Source organism: Hemitrygon akajei, chromosome 12, assembly GCF_048418815.1.
Source record: "Hemitrygon akajei chromosome 12, sHemAka1.3, whole genome shotgun sequence".
Lineage (NCBI taxonomy): Eukaryota > Metazoa > Chordata > Chondrichthyes > Myliobatiformes > Dasyatidae > Hemitrygon > Hemitrygon akajei.
Window position 1 is genome coordinate 108351448 of NC_133135.1, and position 23689 is coordinate 108375136.

The window sequence follows — 23689 nt, forward strand, 5'->3', positions numbered from 1 at the left end:
TGTCTGCTTTGAGAGGGAGAATAAAACCATAGCTATGAGGGTCCCTGCAGCATCTGATGACCCTGCGACCTCGGTCTCAGAGGGCGACGTCAGGCTGTCTTCCAAGAGGGTGCAAAGCAGCAGGGCACTATGGACTACCTGGTAAGGTTCTGAAAATCAGTGCCAACCAACTGGTGGGAGTATTCAATGACATTTTTAATCCCTCACTGTTATAGCCAGAAGTTCCCACCTGCTTCAAGAGGGCAACAATTATACCAGCCCAAGAGGGATAGCATGAGCTGCCTCAATGACTATCGTGAAGTAGCATTCACATCCACGGTGATGAAATGATTTGAAAGGTTGGTCATAACTAGAATCAACACCTGTCTCAGAAAGGACCTTGAACCACTGCAGTCTGCCTATCGCCAGAATATGTCTACAACAGATGCAATCTCAATGGCTCTCTGCGCAAGATCGAAATAAGTTGCAGAAACCAGTAAGATTAGTCAGCTCCATCATGGGTACCAGTCTCCGTAGTAGCCAAGACATCTTGAAGGAGTGGTGCCAGAGGAATGCGGCTTCCATCATTGAGGATCCCCACCACCCAGGGCATGCCCCCTTCACAGTGTTACCATCAGGGAGGAGGTACAGTAACCTGAAGGCACACACTCAGTGATTCAGCAACAGCTTCTTCCCCTCTGCCATCCAATTTCTGAATTGTCCTTGGACCCATGAACATTATCTCACCACCTCTTTTATTTTTGTTATTTTGCCTTAACTATTTAATAAAGATGTATAACAATGTAACTTAGCTTTGTTATCCATATTTATTTATTACGTATTGCTACGTACTGCTGCCATAAAGTTAGCAAATTTCACAACATATGCTGGTGATACTAAATCTGATTCTGATTCAAATTCTGTGATAGTTACTATTGTATAGATTTGTTCAGTATGCCCACAAGAAAATGGATCTCAGGGTTGTATACGGTGACAGATATGTACTTTGATAATAAATTTACTTTGAACTTTGATTAAATTAGCTTCATTTGTCATACATACATCGAACCATACAGTGAAATATACGTTGTTAGTGTCAGTGGTCAACACAGTCCTAGGATGTGCTGGGGCAGCCCGCAAGTGTCACGAAGTACACTGCAGATGCTGTGGTCAAATTAACATGTACAAGCAAGCTGGATGAACTCAGCAGGTCGAGCAGCATTCGTTGAAATGAGCAGTCAACGGATGCTGCCCGACCTGCTGAGTTCATCCAGCTTGTTTGGACGTGTTCACAAGTGTCACTATGTTTCTGGTGCCAACTAAGCATGCCCACAACTCACTAACCCTAAACTCTACATGTTTGGAATGTGGGAGGAAACCAGAGCACTCAGAGGGAAACCACACTGTAACAGGGAGAATGTATAAACTCCTTACAGGCAGCAGCGGGAATTGAACCTAGGTTATTGACGCTGTGAAGCACTATGCTAACAATTATGCTACCGCAATAGATGAATGTATATCATGGTTTATTAGAAATATATCACCTATTGGTCTGGATCTTAAACACCCTGCCACTGTCTATAAGGAGTTTGTACGTTCTCCGTGGGTTTTCTTGCATGAGGACCTGAGCCCTACTGTAGCGAATGCTCCGGGCCTCAACCACACTGCCCAGTGATTCACTCTGGGACAAGTCTTTCTGCAGGCACTAAGGGTGAAGACTAGCGACTTCCACAGTGAATGACTGAGGTTGACGATCCTGAGGATGAGGGTGGGTTACCCACCAGTTCAGCGTGTCCTGGGGGGTTGACGGACTGTGCAAGCTCAGAGTTTGAAGCCTAGAGGTCAAAGTCCTGCAAATGGGAAATCCTGGGGTCAATACCCAGAGGTCAAAGTTGGAGGTCAAATCCAGCAATCAGTCCGGGGTTGCTATTCCAGTATTCAGAGGTCTGACATCAGCGAGTCCACACAAGGGACTAGAGGTTGTGGAGGCCTAATATCTGCAAGTCTGAGAGTCCGGGGCCAAGGACTGCCGGTCGGAGGCCGACCCGAGGTTGGAGACCTGTTTGTGAGAGTGGGTGGGAGGGTGGAAAAGCGGCTGGCATGTTGTGCTGTTCTGCTGAAGATTGCGGGCATGCCATGCTGGGACCGGAGAGTTGGTGAAACCTGCAGGCTTTCCCCAGCACATCCTTATGTTGTGTAGGTTTTTAACACAAATAACGCATTTCACGCCATGTTTCAGGGCACAGGTGATAAACAGATTCCATTTTGCAGCGCATGGAGTGAATCGCGCTTTATAGCGGCTCCACTTTTTTATATATTTTACATCCCACTGACAGATTCCTGTCAGGTCTGAAGATTTATTACTTTTGCTGAAGGATTTATGATTTAACTACGATGGCCGGAAGTCGATCTGGTATTAAATTGAGAAGCGGCAAGACCTTTCCTAAAACGGAACAAACTGAACAAATCAAGAAATCGGAGGAACCTGTTACTTTAGCAGGAATTTTCTCTTCAATACAAGATAAGAAGTCTGAATTTGGATCGCTTAACACTAGAAACTGATAAGCTCATGGATACTAATCGGAAGCTTGAAAAATCCATCTTTAAAATCCAAGAATCTCTGAAGAATCTGGACTTTCAATTTCAGACACTCAAGCAGACTACTCAGCGAATTGAGAACAAACACGAACAATTCAGGCAAACAATCAATGAACAACAATTGAAGATCTCATCTATGGAAAAGAAAATTAATGAAATTACCTCGGAACTACCAAAAACAAAGAAAAAAATGATTAATTTAGACAGCAGAGCACGTTGGAGAAACTTACGTATATTAGGTTTGCCTGAAAATACTGAAACTGGTGATCTGTTAAAGTTCTTCTCAGATATGCTGTACTCACTTTTTAGTGAGACTCTTGAAGCGAGCCCTTTACTCGACAGAGTCCACAGAATTCCAGGGTTTTGGCGCACATCTGAATTATACCCCCGGCCAATTGTACTTTGCTTGCATTACTATACAACCAAAGAAGCCATACTTCGAGAAGCCAGAAGGAAACGGAAGCTAATCTTTAACTCAATTGAAATTTGTATAGTCAAAGACTTCCCTCCTGAGATTCTTGCTGAAAGAAGGAAATACTGGGAAGTGATGAGTGAAATGTATAAGAAAAATCTCCATCCATCGCTTCGTTACCCTGCGCGGCTGATAATCTTTCCTTCTGTTTCTCAGCCACAGAGGATTTACTCCCCTGACGAAGGATGGAAGTTTATTAAGAATTTCAAAGTTAAGCCGACTGTAACCTGAATAGGTAATTCTGATCTATGAGATGTTTATATATGCCTTGAGGAAAGTCTATTCCATGCTTTTTGGATGTCCGTATGGGACTTAGCTGATTTAATTCTTCTCTTTATTTGTTGATAATTAGTATATATTCATAGTTGTTTTGAAGGAAACCTGTATTTTATTATAGAGGTCCGTATAGGACATGGTTTGAATGATTTTTTTCTATCCTTTCGCTTGTCTCAATATTAAGATAGCTTTTGGTTTGATATATATATATATATATATATATTCACCTATTTTTGGTATGACTTGTAAGTTTTTTTTGAAAGAAAGGACTTCAGTTGTAATATTATCTACTTGGATTTATTCTTTTTTGAATATGTGATTAATATACTTCAGATGAATTTAAGATGGCCATCACCAGTTATGTTTTTATTATTGTTAGACATAACATTACAGTATTTGAAATTTGTTTATTCTTTTATTATGGCTAGATTCATTGGGATGAATATCTCATTTTTTTTAATATAGCTGCATAATGGAGGACAGGGTTAAAGGTCATTAGTTTAGCATGCAATCATTCTATTGGTTGCTTTTTTTCAGGCTTTGGGGAAGGGGGGTTATTAGAATAGGCTTTTTTTCCCTCGATTGGGCAGTTCCATTGATGGATATTTTCTCTCAAATCTGTTGTCACTTCTGGTCAAATCTGTTCCTTTTGGATTAATGTGCTCTTGCACAAAAGTTTTCTTTATAAAACTTTAAATTAGATCTTAAATATAGATGTTAATAAAATTAATATAATCTCTTGGAGTTTGAACAGCATGAATCATCCTATTAAGCATAAAAAGATTTTTAAGAAATTAAAAACACTTAATGCAGATATTATTTTTGTGCAAGAAACTCATGCATGGAGACAGGATGAAGATCGCTTTTTCAAATTCTGGAAAGGCCCTTTATATCATTCTTTATCGACTAGTAAAGTTAGAGTGGTATCTATTTTTTATAGCTTTGGTGTGCGTATACGCACCTAATTCTTTTCTTTTTCAATCTTTTTATTAGTATTAAAAATATTATGAACAAAATACAGTTAATATATTAATAAAGGGATTACAAACATACAAATTCCCATTACACATGAAGGAATACATAAGCAATGAATACAGTATAAATAAGTTTTCCCAAAACATGAACCATATAGTATATATATGAACAAGGTAAATCTAGATATTTCATAATATATAATCTATAAAAAAAAGAAAAAGAAAAAAATATATATGCAAAGTTACTAACCTACTAAGCTAATATCTAAGGAAAAAAAAGAAAGCAAAAAAAGAGAAAAAACTAAAGAAAAAGAGAAAAAAAAGGGCTGTTTATAGTATCTCACAAGAATACATAAACATCAATGTCGTCAACTCCGATCCTCTCAACATACATACAATTAAAGCTGAAAAAACCAATAAGCTTGGCACAGGGCCATATTACATCATATGAAAATATTGAATAAATGGTATTCATATCTTTTCAAATTTAATAGAAGTATCAAATACAGCACTTCTAATTTTTTCTAAATTTAGACATAACATAGTTTGAGAAAGCCAATGAAATACCGTGGGAGGATTAATTTCCTTCCAATTCAACAAAATAGATCTTCTAGCCATCAAAGTGAGAAAAGCAATCATTCGACAGGCGGAAGGAGATAAATGGAGTGAGTCCATCATCGGTAAACCAAAAATTGCGGTAATAGGATGGGGTTGTAAATCGATGTTCAGTACCGCAGAGATAATATCAAAAATATCTTTCCAATATTTTTTCAAAAGCGGACATGACCAAAACATATGAGTTAAAGACGCGATTTCTAATTGACATCTGTCACAAATAGGGTTTATATAAGAATAAAAATGAGCTAATTTATCCTTGGACATATGGGCCCTATGTACAACCTTAAATTGTATTAATGAATGTTTGGCACATATAGATGATGTATTAACTAATTGAAGAATTTTATCCCAATTCTCAATAGGAATAATAAGATTGAGCTCTCTTTCCCAATCATTTTTGGTCTCATCAAAGGGCACTGAACGTATCTTCATAATTATATTATAAAGTTTTGATATAAGCCCTTTTTGAAAAGGGTTTAATTCAAACAAACTCTCCAAAATATCTGAAGACACAAAATTTGGAAACGTAGGAAGTACCGTACTTAAAAAATGCCTAACCTGTAAGTATCTAAAAAAATGAAATCTAGGCAAATTATATTTATTAGATAATTGCTCAAAAGACATAAAGCAATTGTCCAAAAATAAGTCGGAAAATCTTAATAAACCCTTAGTTTTCCAAGCCGAAAAAGCTTGATCTATAATTGAGGGATGGAAAAAACAATTAGCTACAATAGGACTATTTAAAACGAATTGAGTCAACCCGAAAAATTTCCGAAATTGAAACCATATACGTAAGGTATATTTAACTATCGGGTTGTCAATTCGTTTTGGCAATTTAGAAAGAGCAAAAGGGAGAGATGTCCCTAAAATAGAACCCAGAGCATAACCTGATACCGATTTAGTTTCCAAACTCACCCAATGAGGGCCAAAAGGACCATCCCATTCTTTCAACCAACATAACAAATATCTAATATTAACTGCCCAATAATAAAATCTGAAATTGGGTAATGCCAACCCACCTTCCTTCTTTGTCTTCTGTAAGTATGTTTTACCTAACCTGGGATTTTTATTCTGCCATATATATGAGGAAATTTTTGAATCAACATTAGTAAAAAAGGATTTCGGAATAAAAATTGGTACCGCTTGAAAAATATATAAAAATTTAGGTAAAATAACCATCTTAATAGCATTAATCCTACCTATCAGAGATAAAGATAATGGTGACCACTTAGTAAACAAGCCTTTAATCTGATCAATTAAGGGTAGAAAATTAAACCCAAATAATTCTTTATGGTTTTTTGTGATTTTAATCCCTAAGTAAGTAAAAGAATCATTGACTAATTTAAAAGGTAAAATACCATAGCTTGGGACCTGTCTATTCAAAGGAAACAATTCACTCTTATTAAGATTTAACTTATACCCAGAAAACTCACTAAATTGAGCCAACAATGATAAGACTGCTGGAATAGATTTCTCAGGGTTAGAGATGAATAATAATAAATCATCTGCGTACAAAGATACCTTATGAATATCTGTTCCATGATTAATACCCAAAATATCCTGTGATTCTCTGATGGCAATTGCCAAAGGTTCTAAAGCGATGTTAAATAGTAATGGACTAAGAGGACAACCTTGTCTAGTGCCCTGAAATAAACGAAAAAATGGAGATCTTTGATTATTAGTAAACACCGAGGCTACTGGAGTTTGATAAATCAGTTTAATCCAAGAAATAAAGGTCGGACTGAAATTAAACTTCTCCAGCACATAAAATAAGTAAGGCCATTCAACTCTATCAAATGCTTTCTCCTCATCTAATGAAATAACACATTCTGAAGTGTTATGTGAAGGAGTATAAACAATATTCAGTAATCTCCTAACATTGAAAAAAGAATAGCAATTTTTAATAAAACCGGTTTGGTCTTCCGAAATAATTTGGGGTAATACCTTCTCCAACCTGGAAGCCAGTAACTTGGAGAAGATCTTAGAATCCACATTCAATAAAGATATTGGTCTATAAGATGCACAGTCAGTAGGGTCTTTATCTTTCTTCAGTATTAAGGAAATGGAAGCTCTATAAAAAGATTGTGGTAAATTCCCCAATCTAATTGCTTCTTCAAAAACCTTGCATAGCCAAGGAGAGAGAGTAGCAGAAAAACATTTAAAAAATTCTACTGTATACCCATCTGGACCTGGTGCTTTCCCAGAATTCATTGAGGAAATAACCCCTTTAATTTCCGCATCCATGAACGGAGTATCTAATACTGAAAGATCATCGGATGATAATTTTGGAAAATTCAATTTCCCAAGAAAATCACACATGGTATTATGATCCTGAGGGAATTCAGATTGATACAGGGAGGTATAAAAGTCTTGAAAAGACTTATTTATCTCATCATGGTTAACTGTCAAATCCCCATTCTGCTGACGAACCTTAGTGATTTGATGTTTAACCCAAACATTCTTCAGCTGACTAGCTAACAGTTTTCCCGATTTATCACTATGTATATAAAAATCAGATCTGGTTTTCATTAATTGATTTTCAATCGGAGATGTAAGTAATAAACTATGTTCCATTTGGAGTTCAACCCTCTGTTTGTAAAGCTCCCTACTAGGAGTAGTCGAATATTTCTTGTCAATCTCTTTAATTTTATCAACCAATAAAAGAGTTTCCTTCTTAATGCGTTTTCTCAGACCAACAGAGTAAGAGATAATCTGTCCACGTATATACGCTTTAAAGGTGTCCCAAAATATTCCGCAAGAAATATCTTCCATGGAATTAGTTGAAAAGAAGAAATCGATCTGCTCCTTCATAAATTTAATAAAGTCCGGCTCTTGCAATAAGGTAGAGTCAAATCGCCATTGTTTAGCACTTAAAGCTGTATCCATAACGCACCTAATTCAACAGTCCTGAATTTTTTTAAGAAGCTTTTTTCTGAGCTACCGAATCTAAATGAATGTAAGTTGATCATGGGCGGTGACTTTAACTGTTGTCTGAATCCGGTGATTGACAGGTCATCAACCAATCTGTCGCCTCCTAATAAAGCGGCGGCCTGTATTAATTTTTTTCTATTAGAATATGGCCTGGTTGATATCTGGAGACATAAACACCCTAATGACAAAGATTTTTCTTTTTTTTTCACACGTTCATCATAAATACTCAAGAATTGATTACTTTTTTCTAGGTACACGCTTGCTACACTCTGTTGTTGAGTGTGCGTATGACGTCATTGCGCAGTCAGATCACGCGTCTATGAAATTAACCCTGAAGCTCTCTGATAGTTTTTTGAAAATGTCACAGTGGAGATTGAATCCAGCCTTTGTTTGTTTTATTCAGGAACAAAGTTCTATATTTTTTAAACTTAATACAACTGAAAGAATGTCACATTTGGTTATATGGGATACGATGGTGTGGCGACCCACTTTCCAGCGCACTCAAACCGGCTCACAAAATGGCGCGCGCTGGCAGAGAGGCCGGCCCCAAAAAGGGCGCCAGGCCTTCTTCACCAGCAAGGGGAAAAGCCCGCGCCCGGGAAGGGACTGTGAATATGCGCCCCCTACAGCATTCCCACCCAGGGAGGGCGGAGACAGTAAGGCTTAAAAGCAAGGCCGTGAAGTTTGAATAAATCTTTTATGCAACTGCAACTCACCGTCTGCGTGTCGTTTTTCCAGCGCTGTGAGTAGCACACTGCTACAATTGGTGACCCCCACAGCCCAAATGATATTTGGACCGAAGATGAACGACGTCGCATCTGTTCATGCAGTTTCATTAAAACTGCCAAGCTTCTGGACGCTGCAACCTCACCTTTGGTTCCAACAAGCAGAAGCCCAATTCCACATTCAGCAGATAACCTCGGATTCCACACATTACTACATGTGGTGAGCTCCCTTGACCAGAAGACAGCCGCCCAGCTTGAGGAGTTCATACAGCCGCTCCCAGAGGACGGCATTCAAAGCCCTGCTCATAAGGACTTTTGGACTCTCACAGTGTGAGCGAGCTGCCCGCTTACTGCACCTGGATGGTTTGGGAGATAGGCCGCCATCGGCATTAATGAATGAGATGCTGGCCCTGGCTGAAGGACACAAGCCCTGCCTCATGTTTGAGCAGGCGTTCCTAGAGCAGCTGCCCGAGGACATACGCCTGTTGCTGTCTGACGTGGATTTCAGCGACCCCCCCAGAAGGTGGCGGCCCAGGTAGATGTGCTGAGGAAAGCCAAGAAGGAAAGTGGCGCGTCCGTCACCCAGATCACCAAGCCATGCGCCCAACAGTAGACCAGACCAGGCCCAGCAGCAGAGCCCACAAAACCCAGAGGCAGGAGTGTGGAGGCCAACGAACAATGGTGCTTCTACCACCAGCGGTGGGGCACAGAAGCCCGCCACTGTAGCCCACCCTGCAACTTCCCGGGAAACGCCAGGGCCAGCTGCCACTGATGGCTACAGCGGCTGGCCATCAGGATATCCTCCTGTATGTCTGGGACAAACAGTCAGGACGCCACTTTTCGGTCGACACCGGAACCGAGATCAGCGTCTTACCTCCGACGAGTTACGACACCCGCAACAGAGAACTGGGACCTACCCTGAGGGATGCAAATGCAGCACAATACAGGCCTATGGCACCAGTATGGTGCGGCTACAGTTCGGCTCCAGCCGGTTCACGTGGGACTTCACACTAGCTGCCGTGGCAACCCCTCTGCCCGCCAAGGTAGATGCGGTCCACCACTTCCCCCGACCCAACACACTCAAAGGCCTGCAGGAATTTGTGAGTATGGTGAATTTCTACCACCGCTTCCTCCCTTCAGCAGCCCAAATCATGCGCCCCCTGTTCACCCTGATGTCGGGTAAGGGCAAGGACATTACCTGGGACGAAGAGGCCACAGCCGCTTTTGTTAAAACCAAAGAAGCCTTGGCAAATGCCATGATGCTAGTGCACCCCAGAATGGACGTCCCTACCGCCCTCACAGTGGATGCATCCAACACAGCAGTCGGTGGAGTGCTGGAACAACTCATCGAGGGTTGCTGCCAACCCTGGTGTTCTTCAGCAAACACCTACGACCACCCAAACTCAAATACAGTGCTTTCGACCGGGAGCTGTTGGCACTATACCTGGCAATCCGGCATTTCAGTTATTTCTTAGAAGGTAGGCCCTTCACCGCGTTCACGGACCACAAACCACTTACTTACCTTTGCGTTCACGAAGGCATCCGATCCCTGATTGTCCCGCCAGCAGCGACATCTGTCCTACATCTCTGAATACACGATGGACATCCGGCATGTCTCGGGAAAGGACAACGTCGTGGCAGGCGCACTATCCAGACCTACCATCCAGGTCCTGTCCCAGGGGGTGGACTATGCAGCGCTGGCGGAGGCGCAGCAGGCAGACGATGAGATCCCTAGTTACAGAACTGCAGTCTCTGGTTTGCAGCTCCACGACTTCCCTGTAGGCCCAGGTGAGAGGACCCTACTGTGTGACATAGCTACCAGCCAACCTCGACCCTGGTGGCGGCGAGTTTTCGACTCCATTCACAACTTAGCGCACCCCTCCATCAGGACAACCGTCCGGATGGTCTCCAACAGGTTCGTTTGGCACGGACTCCACAAGCAGGTCAGTGAATGGGCCAAAACGTGCATGCAGTGCCAAACAGCCAAGGTGTAGTGGCACACCAAAGCCCGGCCACAGCAGTTCCACCCCACCCGCCGGCGTTTCGACCACATTCATGTGGATATTGTGGGGACCCTGCCAATGTCGCAAGGAGCCCGGCACCTCCTAACTATCGTTCACAAGATGGCCAGAGGCAGTCCAGCTCACCGACACCACCTCCGAATCCTGCGCCCGAGCACTGATTGCAACCTGGGTATCTCACTTTGGTGTACTGGCCCACATTACCTCCAACAGAGGTGCCCAGTTCACCTCCAGCCTGTGGTCTGCTATGGCCAGCCTTTTGGGAACACAGCTGCACCACACAACTGCCTACCACCCACAATCGAACGGGCTAGTGGAGCGTTTCCACCGTCACCTGGGCGCTCTCATGGCCCGCCTGAGAGGACCTAACTGGGCGGACGAACTTACCTGGGTTCTGCTCGGAATCCGCACGGTGCCCAAAGAGGATCTGCACACCTCGTCAGCCGAGTTGGTGTACGGTGCACCCCTGGTCGTCCCGGGGAGTTCATACCAGCCCCAAGAAGGCAAGAGGAAGAACCCACAGCAGTCCTGGTCAGACTATGTGAGAGGCTCGGTAACCTGACCCCCATACCCACTTCACAGCATGGACAGAGCCCGACCTGCGTACCCAAAGACCTGCAGCACTGTAAGTTTGTTTTTGTACGACGGGGCGGACATTGGGCACCGCTACAGCGGCCCTATGAGGGCCATTTAAGGTGATCAGGAACAACGGGTCCACATTCATGCTGGACATCGAGGGGAAAGAAGAGGTTTTCACAGTGGACCGACTCAAACAGGCCCATGTGGACTTGGCGCAGCCGGTCGGAGTTCAGGCACCGCGGTGCAGAGGCAAACCTCCCAAACAGAGGCTGACTCAGATTGTGGACATTGGGGGGGGGGGGTGTATCGCCGGTTCTGGAGGGGGGTTATGTGGTGACCCACTTTCCAGCGCACTCGAACCGGCTCACAAAATGGCACGCGCCGGCAGAGAGGCCAGCCCCAAAAAGGGCGCCAGGCCTTCTTCACTAGCAAGGGGAAAAGCCCGCGCCCGGGAAGGGACTGTGAATATGCATTCCCGCCCGGGGAGGGTGGAAACGGGAAGGCTTAAAAGCGAGGCCGCGAAGTTTGAATACATTTTTTACGCAACTGCAACTCACCGTCTGCGTGTCGTTATTCCAGTGCTGTGTGCAGCACACCGCTACAATGGAATCCTTTCTTAGGGGACAGATAATTTCATATTCAGCAGCTTTAAGAAAGAAAACTAAAGCGCAACTGTTAGTGCTTACTAATAAAATTAGAAAGATAGATAAAGTGTATTCAGTTAAACCTGCTGAAGATCTATATATGGAAAGGGTTGAACTTCAAACACAATATGATTTGCTTCTGACATTTCCCATCGAACAGCAAATTTTTAAATCTAAAAGTTTATTTTATATACATGGGGTTAAGTCAGGTAAACTCTTGGCTGGTCAGTTAAAGGGAAGCATGGTTAGAAGACAGATTTTGAAAATCCGCAGAACAGATAGAACTGAAACATTAGACCCTTATGAAATTAATAAGATATTTATGAATTTCTATTCCAATCTTTATAAATCTGAATTCTCTGACAATACTTTTATTATGAATAGATTTTTACAAAAATTAAATATACCTAAAATTTCAACTCAAGATATTAATACACCAGATGCACCTATTAAACAAGAGGAAATAGCTAAAGCTATATCCTCTATGCAACTAGGGAAAGCCCCGGGACCAGATGGATTTACAGTGGAATTTTATAAGACCCTCTGAAATGCTTATACCACATCTTTGTCAAATTTTCACTGATTCTATATCCTCTGAGAATCTTCTGAAAACTTTTTATGAGGCATTAAATTCATTGATTCCTAAAAAAGGAAAAGATCTATCTGAATGTGCATCCCATAGACCTATCTCCTTACTGAAAGTGGAATTTAAAATTCTCTAAGATTTTAGCAAATAGACTTGAGAATATTTTGCCTACTGTTATCTCAAATGATCAAACTGGATTTATTAAAAATAGGTATTCACATTTTCATATTCAAAGATTGTTCAATATTATTTATTCCCCCCCCCCCAGTTAAAGAATCTGAATGTATTGTGTCTCTGGATGCAGAGAAAGCTTTTGATAGGGTAGAATGGCCTTATTTGTTTCAAGTTTTGAAGAGGTTTAATTTCAGTCCAGGATTTATTTCTTGGATCAAGCTGACTTATCAAGCCCCGGTGACTGAGGTTATAACTAATAATCAAAAATCTCCTTATTTTAGATTATACAGAGGAACCAGTCAGGGTTGTCCTCTCAGTCCTTTATTATTTAATTTGGTTTTAGAACCACTTGCTATTGCTCTTAGGGATTCTAATTCTGTTCAGGGTATTGTTACGAATGTGCCACAACTCTGAGGGGCCGAAGGGTACAAAGTAGCCCCCTCCTTTTTGAGAATCGCAAGATCGCTATTAATTCAGGTCTGGGGACCCAGGAAATGAGAGAGAATCCTCAAGGGTTTGGAATGTAGTCCTGCCCTCAGCGAGACAAAGTCATGGATACCGGCCATTGTCTCTTGGAGACGGAATTGTGTATTGAGTACTGTACTATTCATTGAAGCCCTCAGGGAATGACCAGAGTGGGCTGGGTGAGGGATTGCATCATCCCAACCTGATTGACATCTGAGACCCCGTGAGTAAGGATAAAAGAGGGTCTGGGGAACAACCCCTTTAGACGCACCAGGAGAAACGCTAGAAATCCCGTGACAGCGTTTAATAGCGACAGCCGGTGGGGCCCGCGTGCGTCCTTTCCCGTTGCCTGGGATTGGCGGGACTGACCACGGAAGAACGGCTGAGCTAAAAGGAAAAGGACACCAACAACTCTGGAAGGATCGACATCATAAAAAGGAAACACTGGCAAGTTCAAAAATCTGTCTCTCTTGACTCCAACCAAAGGCTGCAGCCTGAATGAACTAAAGTGACTTTTATATTTCCATCAGACAATACATTATCCCCTAGACAACGATAGAGCTATTTCTTATTAATTATTATTATACCTGCGCTTTTAGATTTAGTATTGACGACGTATATTATCTGTATGTTTGCATTGATATTATTTTTGTGTATTTTTATCAATAAATACTGTTAAAAATAGTACCATCAGACTTCAATGGACCTCTCTATCTTTGCTGGTAAGTGACCCAGTTACGGGGTACGTAACAGTATTAAGAGAGGGGAAAAACTACATAAGGCTTCGTTATATGCAGATGATTTATTAGTTTACATTTCAAACCCCAGGAAATCTATTCCCTTTCTGCTATCCATATTTACTGAATTTAGTATTTTCTCTGGATACAAACTAAACTTACATAAAAGTGAATTATTTCCCATTAATAATTACTCTGATTATTATGATCAAATACCCTTTAATATTGCTAAAAATTATTTTATCTTGGTATTAAAATTTCTAAAAATCTTAAACACTTATATAAGTATAATTTCCTTCCTCTAATTGAATATACACAACAAATGTTTTCCAAATGGTCGCCTCTGATGATATCATTAATTGGTCGAATAAATGCTATAAAAATGGTAATTTGAGATAACAGTAGGCAAAAGATTCTCAGGTCTATTAGATAAAATCTTAGAGAAAATTTTAAAATCCACATTCAGTAAGGAGATAGGTCTGTAGGATGTACATTCAGATAGATCTTTTCCTTTTTTAAGAATCAATGAAATTAATGCCTCATAAAAAGTTTTCAGAAGATTCCCAGAGGATATAGAATCAGTGGAAGTTTGACAAAGATGTGGTATAAGCATTTAATTGAAGGTCTTATAAAATTCCACTGTATATCCATCTGGTCCTGGGGCTTTCCCTAGTTTTCTTTGGCTTCCTTACTGGGAGCCCTTCCTTTTCTGTTCTCTGGGATAGGTAGACAAGGTCTTAGTTCCATTGTTAAACATACACTAAAACTTTTTCATAGATGTTTTGATTTAAATAACTTTGTTCTCTCTAGTAATATCCATTTTAACTTCTTCTTAAAACCATCAATTTTGGATAAGGCTATTTTAACATGGAAAACTAAGGGAATAAAAACTTTATTAGATTTGTTTTTAGAGGACTGTTTAATGTCTTTTTCGCAGCTAGAGGATAAATATGATATATATAATGCACATTTTTTAGATACTTACAAGTTAGGAATTTTTATGTGATTTTTTTACTGAAGATACATGCTATTTTTCAGCTTAAACCATTTCAAAAAGGACCGGTAGCCATTATATATAAACAGTTAATGAATTCACGTATGATGCCTAATAATAAGGTTAAACGTGCTTGGGAAATGGAACTTCAGGATTCACTTTCAGATGATCAATAGAATAAAATTTATTATTTAGTTAATAATTCATCTATCTGAGCACGTCACTCCCTAATTCAATTCAAGATAGTACACATGGCGCATATGTCAAAAGATAAACTAGCGCAAATTTTTTCAAATATAAATCCTACCTGTGATAGATGAGGTGGCTACCCTAACACATATGTTTTGGTCCTGTACAAAGTTAAATAATTTTTGGAGAGATGTTTTTAGAACATTATCAAAAGTCATAGCTGTGGACTTACAACCTAATTCACTTACAGCAATCTTTGGGATTATTCCTGCTTCTGCTCAACATGTGATAGCCTTTTCAACTATTGGCCAGGAGAGCCATTTTGTTACACTGGAAAGATTCTAATCCACCCACTGTTTTTTTTTTGGCTCTCTTCCATTATGTCTTGTTTAAGCTTGGAGAAAATTAGAAGTCGGACGTTCAATACATCTTTTAAATTTGAGCAAACCTGGTGACCTTTTATTCAATATTTTCATATGATCTAATTTTTTTTCAATTTTTTTTGGCAAAATAGTTTTTTTATATACAAACTGTATATTTTTTTTAATTTATTTTTTTCTCTCTCCGTGCAGTTACAGATCTGACCAGAAGGGTGCTTTCTCTTTTTTTCCTGTAATCTTATCCTCAAATGGGCTGCCCAGTCTTCTCTCTTTATTTTTTGTTTTCGGTTAGTTTAGTGGAGTTTGGTTTTTTTTCTCTTAATTATAAAAATTTACAGTCTTTTTTTGCATTATTTGCCAAGGGGAGTTGTGGTTCTTTGTTTATATATAATAGTTCAATATAACATTTACGTGACTTTGACAGTATATATCCCTTTTGTTGTTTTGTACGTTTATTGCATTATGTATTTGATATAACTTCTCCTCTGATTTGTATCTATTCATTTTTTTAAATGAATAAAAAGATTGAAAATGAAATGAAAAATGATAAACAAATGAATCTGAATCTTCGATGAGCATTTTCACAGTCGGCAGGCTGAGAGATGGGTAGACTTGTGCATTGTTACAAACATTAAGATATTCTGGGAGCAACAATATGGAAATAGGCATCCAAAATTAGATCTGATGTCAAAACTGCAAAAATACTGCATTACATTACAAAGTATATTGCAAAAATATTACATTGGTGAGACCATTGTAAATTGGGGGACTGCTTCGCTGAGCACCTCCGCTCCATCTGCCAAAAGTGAAACTTCCTGATGGCCAAATATTTAAATTCCTGTTCATTCTGACACACTGGTTCATGGTTCGTGTGCCAAGAAGAGGCCATCTCATGGTGGAGGAGCAACACCTGATCTTCTGTCTGGGTAGCCTCCAAACTGATGGCATGAATATCAATTTCTCATTCCAATAAGAAGTTTTTACTCTCCATTGCCCCATCCCCTCTTCTATTCTCCACCCTGGCCTCTTGCTTCTCCTCACCTGCCCATCAACCCCCTGGTTCCCCTCTCTCTACCCCTTCTCCTATGGTTCACATGCCAGCCCTGAAGAAGGGTCTTGGACCAAAGTATCAACTCTTTATTCATTTCCATAGTTGCTGCCTGACCTACTGAGTTCCTCCACTGTTTTGTGTGTGTTGTTTAATATTCAGTGCACTCCCTCTATTTTGATGATAATTAATGTGGATCCTGAATCTCTCAGTTTCACTGACACATTGACCACCTGAATCTGCAATAAAAATATGTTTGCTCTTAACTTCAGTAACTCACAATCCACTGTAAAGAGGCATACCTGTATCCAAGGGCTACTCCAACTGCGGGCAATTTCTGCAACCAGCTCCATCAGCCAGAGAAGTTGTTTATCTTCGTAATCAAATCGTTTTCCAAAGGTGATGGAACAGATAATGTTTGACGTTGCACCTCGCAGGAGAAAGTTTGGGTTGAAAGGTTCACCTGGTCGAATTAAAGAGGCCATTTAGAAAATCATAGGGCATTAAAATGAAATTTTGGGGCAGGTCTAAATGCTTTTTGGACATTAAACACAAGAGATTCTGCAGATCCTGGAAATCCAGAGCAACACATACAAAATGCTGGAGGAGCTCAGCAGATCAGGTAGCAGCTATGCAAATGAATAATCGGTTGACATTTTGGGTCAAAAGCCCTTCATCAGAACTGGAAAGGAAGAGGGAAAAGCCAGAATAAGGAGCTGGGGGGAGGGGAAGGAGGACAAGCTAGAAGGTGCTAGGCGAAGCCAGCTGGGTGGGGGTGGGGGGGGTTTGAAATAAGAACCAAGCACTGATGAGGAAGTAATCTGTAAGGAGAGGAGTGGACCACAGGAGAAAGGGAAGGAGGGGGGCACCAGGGAGAGGTGAGAGGCAGGTTGAAGGGAGAATAACCTTCGACACCTTCTTATTCTTGCATCTCCCCGTTCCTTTCCAGTCCTGATGAGCGGTCTCGGCCAGAAACGCCGACTGGTTATTCCTCTCCATTGATGCTGCCTAACCAGCTGAGTTCCTCCAGCATTTTGTGTGTGGTGTTATAGATACTAAATACATCTCTGTTCAAAAGTTATCAGTTAGTTACTTGATACAGAACCAGTGAGGCCTCACTGGGAGTATAATGAGCAGTTTTGGGCCCCTTATCTAAGAAAGCATATGCTGACATTAGAGAGGATCCAGAGGAGGTTCACGAAAATGATTCTGGATTGAAAGGTTTGGCATATGAAGAACATTTGCTGCCTCTGGGACAGTATTCACTAGAGTTCTGAAGAATGAGGGGTGACCTCATTGAAATTGATCGAATGTTGAAAAGCTTCGATAAAGTGGATGTGAAGAGGACGTTTCCTGTGGTGGGGGAGATTAGGACCAGAGGGCACAACCTCTGGATAGAGGGATGAACATTTAGAACAGAGATTAGGAGGAATTTCTTTAGCCAGAAAATGCTGCGTCTGTGGAATTTATTTCTACAGGCAGCTCTGGAGGCCAGGTAATTGAGTATATTTAAGGCAAAGGTGGATACATTCATGATTAGTCAGGGTATGAAGGGATATGGGGAGAAGGCAGGTCCTTGAATGCTGTAGTGACAAACCTTTCTTATTCCTGAAGCTTGTGACCAGGAACTGGGCTTCCTCCTGAATCCTCTCCTCAATGCTCTTTTTCCCCATTCCAAAATTCCTCAAGGTGTTGAGAGTGAATCTCCGAAGCTGCTTCCATCTCTCGCCACTGCTGAAAGCAACTCCTGCAAGAGAGATCTCAGATTAACGTCCCTTTGGAAGGGGATGTCTATTGTCTGAGGGCCAAACATTCTGAACCAGTTTCCCAATTTATTCTTTACTCTTCCTTACAACTGCCAAGATGTTCTAAGCTCCTCATCTCACAGCTCATTCTTCTAGGTAGGAATTGCTACTATAGAATTCCACAGTTAAATCAGCTGGTGTTCCTGGTCACCAAACACAGTCCAAAGTTTCCCTGATTAGATGTCACATGACGAACAAAAAGGAATCATAAAAGAATTGGAGAGGTTCACAAGAATTATCTCAGATGTTAAAGGGTTAATATACGAGGAGCATTTGATAACTCTAGCGCTGTACTTGCTGGATGACCTCAGGAATTGTAGGGTTAATGTTTGAGGTGCATTTGATAATTCTGGGCCTGTACTTGTTGGAGTTTAGAAGAATGAGGTGGGGGTGTGTTCATATTGAAACCAGACCCAGAGTGGACGTGGAGAAGATTTATCTCTTGATTTATTGAAATACTGTGCAGAATAGGCCCTTCCAGCTCTTCGATCACATCACCCAGCAATCCCCTGATTTAACCCTCGCCTAATCACAAGGCAATTTACAATGACCAATTAACCTACCAACTCAAGACCATCATTGGACTGTGTGAGGAAACAGGAGCACCAGGAGAAAACCTATGCAGTCATGAGGAGAGCGTACAAACTCCTTACTGTTAGTGACGTGAATTGAAGCCGGATCACTGGTGCTGTGAAGCATTGTGCTAACAACTACACTACCATGCCGCCCATGGTAATGATGTTGCCTATATTGGGGAAGTCTAGGACCAGAGGTCACAGCCTCAGTATAGAAGGACATTCCTTAGAACAGAGATGATGAGCAATTTCTTTAGCCAGAAAGGGGTGAATCTGTGGAATTCGTTGTGTTACGTATTCAGGCAACAATAAATATATATGAGTTAGGTAAGGGTTTTTATAACAAATAACACGTTTATTAAACACTGAAAACAAACCCCCTCAAAAGTAAACAAACTCAAACGTGACCAGAAAACAACAGCTGTGCGGCTGTTTAAACAGTTCTTAATAGCGTTGCAGATCAAACAGTTCTTAAAACGGTATTGAAAAAAAAAGTTCTTTAAAGCGGTATGCCGAAAGTAAACAGTTCTTTAAAGCGGTATGCCGAAAGTTCAAAAGCTCACAGTCCTTTTAAAAGGAGAGACTTTTTAAGGCGATTTAAATTCTCTTCCACGTCGTTGTCCTTCGATTCCCCGGCGTCGAACTTTCCCACGAAGAATTTTATAAAATATAGCGGCTTAAAGGTACTGACCTTTCTTCCACACTATTCTCAAATCCTTTCTGGTCATCCCAGGGATTAACAGCGAGAATAGTCAACGAAATCCTTCCGAATGAGGATCAAATAAGGTCGAACTTTTCCACCTTCGAAAATCGATTCTCCTCGAGTTTTATCTTCCAAACTTCTATCTTCACTCTCCATCAGCAAAGAAACCGCTGGCAATGACCTTTTAAACTTTAGGCATTTTATAAAACTTCATTTTTCAACTAAACTGCGTCATCACATTAAATCACGCAGGGACATGAAGTCATCTTGGCAAATTCCGCCACGAACTGCCCCACTTGACAGGGTGGGTCTTCCTTTTATACCCTGTAAAAAAAACCTGTCACATGACCTCTACTGGCGGGAAAATGACATCACTCCACCATCACAAGACCATTACCTCATGTCCAGTATAACTTCAACCCCAGTCACGTGACAAGGGTACCACTGTCACGTGTCACGGGTATGTAACAGTTGCCACAGACATTTATATATTTAAAGGTATCAGTCCAGGTAAAATGGAGCAGATAAGATTTAATGTGTGGATCAAATCATGGTGCAGGTTAGAGGGGCATAGGTTTATGGGACATCTGGGTGCCTTTTGGGGCTGATGGAACCTGTAACACTGGGACCGGTTGCATTTGAACTGGAGGGGCACTGATGTACTGGGCAGGCGTATGCTTCAGTTAGCTGAGATCTGCTTACACTAGGGAATGAGGAGCAGGGTACTAGGAAGAGGCTGGGCTCAACTGTTTAAACATCATCGTGGAGAATAACATATTAGGACATAAACCAACTATAGGCTTCAAAAATATAAAAATGGGTCGGAATAGGATGAAAAACTTCAGTAATAAACTGATGAATATCATATTAAAGGAAATACTTTTCTTAGGAAAGATACGCAAGATGGTAAAGGTGGTGGAGTAGCCACATACATAGGGAGAATTTAAACAGGAGGCTCCTTGTGATAGGAGATGAATCGAGACTTAGTGAAGATATTTGGGTGAGAATTGAAAGCATTAAGGATAAAGGAATAACATTGACTGTATGTTATAGAGCTCTCATGCTGATAATATTAATAAACAACTATCAGAATATTAGAAAAGCAAGTTCTGAGCGTGATATTGTTATGGGTGACTTTAATTTCCCAAGTGTTGAGTGGGAGAACCCATTGACTCAAGAATTAGAGGAATGTGAATTCATTGAGTTATAATGATTGTTTTTGACCCAATATGTAACTGCACTAATGAGAAGTGTTTACATTTGATATTCTGTAACAATCATGATAGAATTTTGAGCACGGAAGTTGAGCTTTTAGGAACAAGCAATCATGACATTATTAGTGTTGAACTTCTGTGTAAAAGTATATCAGTAAAAACCAAAACTATTAAATTGAATTTCAGAAAGGCCAAGTTTGTGCAGATGCGGCAAAGACTTCAAAAAGTAAACTAGAAGGAAGTTCTTGACATTTGAGTCAGTTGAGAAACAATGGGGTCAATTTGAAGAGGTAATACACACAGCACAGGAAAAGTTCCTACCCAAGGCCAGGAGAAGCAATAAAACAAAAGATCAACTACATGGATAATTAAAGATATACACAAAATTATTGAAGTAAAGACAGCTATATAAATAATAAATAAAAAATAGTAATCAAGTTAACCATATGGCATTGAAAATATGAGAGCTATAGTCAAGAGGGAAATTCAGATTACCAAAAGGCAGGTTGACAAGGATATTGTTGGTAATGCTACAATTGACCCCAAGAGATTTTTTCAATACTTTAATAGTAAAAGAAAAGTCAAGGAGGAAGTGAAGTGTATTAAGAATACCAATAGGGTGATAAATTATGCAGAGAAGGACATAGTGGATACTCTTTGTACATGTTTTGCTAAAGTACTCACCCACAAAGATGTTAGCAACATGCCAGTAAGTGTAGAGAAAAATAAGCTTGTTTTAAGTGACTTACAGATCTTAGAAAGTGAGGTCCTGCTTCAGTTGCAAAGGCTGAAAGTTAATAAATCTCCAGGGCCAGCCAACCAATATCCATTGGAACTTAAAGAGGTCTGTGATTCTATATACAAACCCCTAACATGTATTTTTCAAAAGTCAGTGAAGACTGGTGAAATGCCCAAGGACTGGAAATGGGTTAACATTGTCCCAGTATGCAAGAAGGGTGACCATACTGACCCTAGTAACTATAAATCTAAAGACCCTAGTAAACTTAATGTGCATCACAGGTAAGATACATCAATAAAGAATGAGGTGGGAAAGTAGCTGATAAGAACAGGCATGTTAGCAGACAACCAGCATGGGTTGAGAAAGGGGAAATCATATTTTACTAATATGCTGAAGTTCTCTGAGAAGGCAATTAAAATTTTTGATAACAATAGAGTGGTTGATATAATTTATTTGGACTTTCAGAAGGCTTTTGATAACATACCCCAGGAGAGGTTAATAATCAAATTACAAGAAGTAGGGATTCAGGGTAAGGTGTGTGAATGGGCGCAGAATTGGCCGTAAAACAGAAAACAATGAGTTAAGGTGAGAGGATCATTTTCACACCTAGAAGATGTTAAAAATGGGGTTCAGCAGGGAGCAGTTTTGGGGGCCGCTGCTGATTTAATTTACATTAATGATATGGATAAACACATAACAAGTTTGCAGATGACATATAATTACGGAGATGGACAGATAACATTCAGGTAGCAGAATCAATACAGTTAGATCTGAACAAAATCCAGATTTGGGCAGATAAATGGTAGATGAAATTTAATGTAAGTAACTGTAAAATATTACATATAGGAAGTAGAAATATTAGATATAAATATACAATGGGGATTCTTGAGTTAAAAAGTGCACTGTATGAGAAGGTTTTGGACGTCCTGGTAGACTCATCATGATCAACATCTGGACAATGCATAGAAGCGATTAGGAAGGCTAATAGATTGTTGGGCAATACAATGCACTCAGTGGAGTTTGCGTCTAGAGAGGTTCTCATTATGCTGTATAATGTGTTTGTGAGGCCGCACCTTGAGTGCTGTACACAGTTTTGGTCTCCATATTTTGTGAGGGATGTAAAGGCACTGGAGATAGATCAGAGAAGGACGACGAGACTCTTTCCAGCTCTGCAGGGTATGAGCTATTCAGGAAGATTGAAAGAATTAAATCTTTTTTGTCTTAGTAGACTTAGAAAGAGAGGAGACATGGCAGAAGTGTTCACTATCATTAAGGGTATAAGTGAGGTGGACGGCAGTCCAGCTGCTACTTCAAAATTAATCCATCAATGAGGACACAGGGTAATAGGTGGAGACTGGTTAAAGGGAGATTTCAGACTAACATCATGAAGCACTTATTTACACAGCGAGTTGTGGCACGTGGAACAAACTACCTAGTAGTAGTTGAGAGTTGTACCTTGAGATTTCCAAATCTAAACTCGATAGTTATTTCAGCACACTATGTGAATAGTAATTTGGCAAGCTTTGTTGGTACAGACAGCCTGTTCTTGTCAAAAACATTTTTATGCTCTCAAGCAGGGGTTAATAGGTTCTGGATTAGTCAGGGCACCAAAGGTTATGGTGAGAAGGCAGGAGAATGGGATTGAGAGGGATAATAAATCCGTCATGACGGAATGACAGAGTAGACTCGATGGGCTGAACGGCCTGATTCTGTTCCTATGTCTTATAGTCTCATTGAAACCTACTGAATATTGAAAGGCCTAGACAGTGTTGTCATGGAGAGGATGTAACCTATACTGGGAGAGTTTCGGATATGATACAGTTGCCTCATCAAATAGACTCCAGTTTGGTAGAATGTGTAACGTGATTTCTGGGTCACGGAAGAAATGCCATGAGTAAGTTTAAGGTCAGTTTCATAATTGCCCGCACTGTGACTCCTGCTGTCACGAAATAAATTTGACAGCGTACATCAGTAACATTAAACCTGATTCTGATCCTGATAGAATCGTTAATGGGAATGACGATTATATCAAGGCTTTAATGCTGTGATAGTTTTGTTTTGCAAAGTGATCTAACTCCACTAAATGAATTGGAGCTGATTTCCCCATTCTAAATCCTGGGATTATCCTAGGGTTATACAGATTGGAAGCTCATTTTATCCGTGCTGACTCAGCAAGTTGCCTATCCAAGGAAGCAGGAATGAAAGGGTTAGAGGAGCATTAAATGGCTCTGGGCCTGTACTCATTAGAGTTTAGAAGAATGAA

At 40.5% G+C, this 23689-nt stretch overlaps 1 protein-coding gene across 3 annotated transcripts in view; it reads right to left on the minus strand.

Annotated features, from left to right (window-relative positions):
• LOC140737358 (cytochrome P450 2C19-like) overlaps positions 1–23689 on the minus strand; it is a 78477-nt gene that overhangs the window by 38358 nt on the left and 16430 nt on the right. For all 3 annotated transcript variants that reach the window (XM_073063815.1, XM_073063814.1, XM_073063816.1), the window contains exons 3-4: positions 17988–18137; positions 16693–16853 (exon numbers count right to left, since the gene is read on the minus strand). In XM_073063815.1, coding sequence (XP_072919916.1) covers positions 16693–16853; positions 17988–18137 — 311 coding nt within the window. The remainder of the gene's footprint in view (positions 1–16692; positions 16854–17987; positions 18138–23689) is intronic.